Source organism: Mesitornis unicolor, unplaced genomic scaffold (assembly GCF_000695765.1).
Source record: "Mesitornis unicolor isolate BGI_N332 unplaced genomic scaffold, ASM69576v1 scaffold724, whole genome shotgun sequence".
Taxonomy (NCBI): Eukaryota; Metazoa; Chordata; class Aves; order Mesitornithiformes; family Mesitornithidae; genus Mesitornis; species Mesitornis unicolor.
In genome coordinates, this window is record NW_010179206.1 from 41,168 (window position 1) to 42,118 (window position 951).

The 951-nt window shown below is 54.7% G+C and overlaps 1 protein-coding gene across 1 annotated transcript in view; it reads left to right on the forward strand.

The window, feature by feature from the left end:
- Positions 1-780: 780 nt before the first annotated feature.
- Positions 781-951, forward strand: part of PREX2 (phosphatidylinositol-3,4,5-trisphosphate-dependent Rac exchange factor 2) — a gene marked incomplete at its 3' end in the record, with an annotated part of 93,705 nt that continues 93,534 nt past the window's right edge. Inside the window, exon 1 of the mRNA XM_010182671.1 lies at positions 781-921. Coding sequence (XP_010180973.1) covers positions 781-921 — 141 coding nt within the window. The remainder of the gene's footprint in view (positions 922-951) is intronic.

Genomic DNA, 951 nt, shown 5'->3' on the forward strand with positions numbered 1-951 from the left:
AGCAAATAAACAAAAAAGAAACCCCTGTGTTAGAGGAACTTTTATGTACCTATTGTAGAATGTACTGTTTGTACCTGCTCAGCACAGGCACAGGCTTAGCTGTATATGTTTGTTCAGAGGAATATCAAAGCACACATTCGTAATGCTCATCAGTTGTGCTATAGGTTGTAATACCCATCTTGTGGGAAGGTGTGGAAAAGGAAGTAGAAATAGCTCCTTTGCTGATGGTTAAACCAAAACAAAAACAACTGCTGATTCCCTGGGCAGCCAGCTTGCTGGGACATTTTTATAATTCTTGCGAGATCTCCAATTAGCCTCAAACTGGAGCTCGCAGCCTGTGTGTGAAACAGGCAGCTGCTGGCACGCAATCTTCCCTGAAGTTGTTTCCTTTCCTTTTTCCTGAGATTTAGCGAAGGGGGGGGGAAAGGGGTTGGAGTCACATGGATACAAAGCTTTTGATTAATGTCCAAGTCTGTGCTGCTGCTGCGGAGCCTTTCCAAGCCCTCAGCTAAGAGGGCGAGCTGGGAACCAGTGACCGCTCGTTTCCTCCAGGCTGTGTCCCCTTCCTGACGGGAAAGGAGCAGGCGCTGGGGTGGCTCCTCGCCACCGGACCTTGGGCCGCTGCTGGAGCTGGGTGAGGAGGGGCTGAGGCTGGGGGACCGGCCGGAGCCCGGCTCCGCTATGTAACTTAGCGGGGTCTTTTGTTGTCCTTGTCCGCAGCGCAGTGCCTGCAGCCGGGAAAGGCGCCGGGCTGGGAGCACCGCTCCTCCTCGCTGCACCATGACAGAGGAAAGCAAAGGGGAAGGCAGGGGGGAAAGCGGGAAGGACTTGGAGAAGCAGCTTCGCTTGCGGGTCTGCGTCCTCAACGAGCTGCTCAAGACCGAGCGGGACTACGTGGGCACGCTGGAGTTTTTGGTCTCGGTGAGCGGAGGGGTGCGCAGGGGCGCGGAA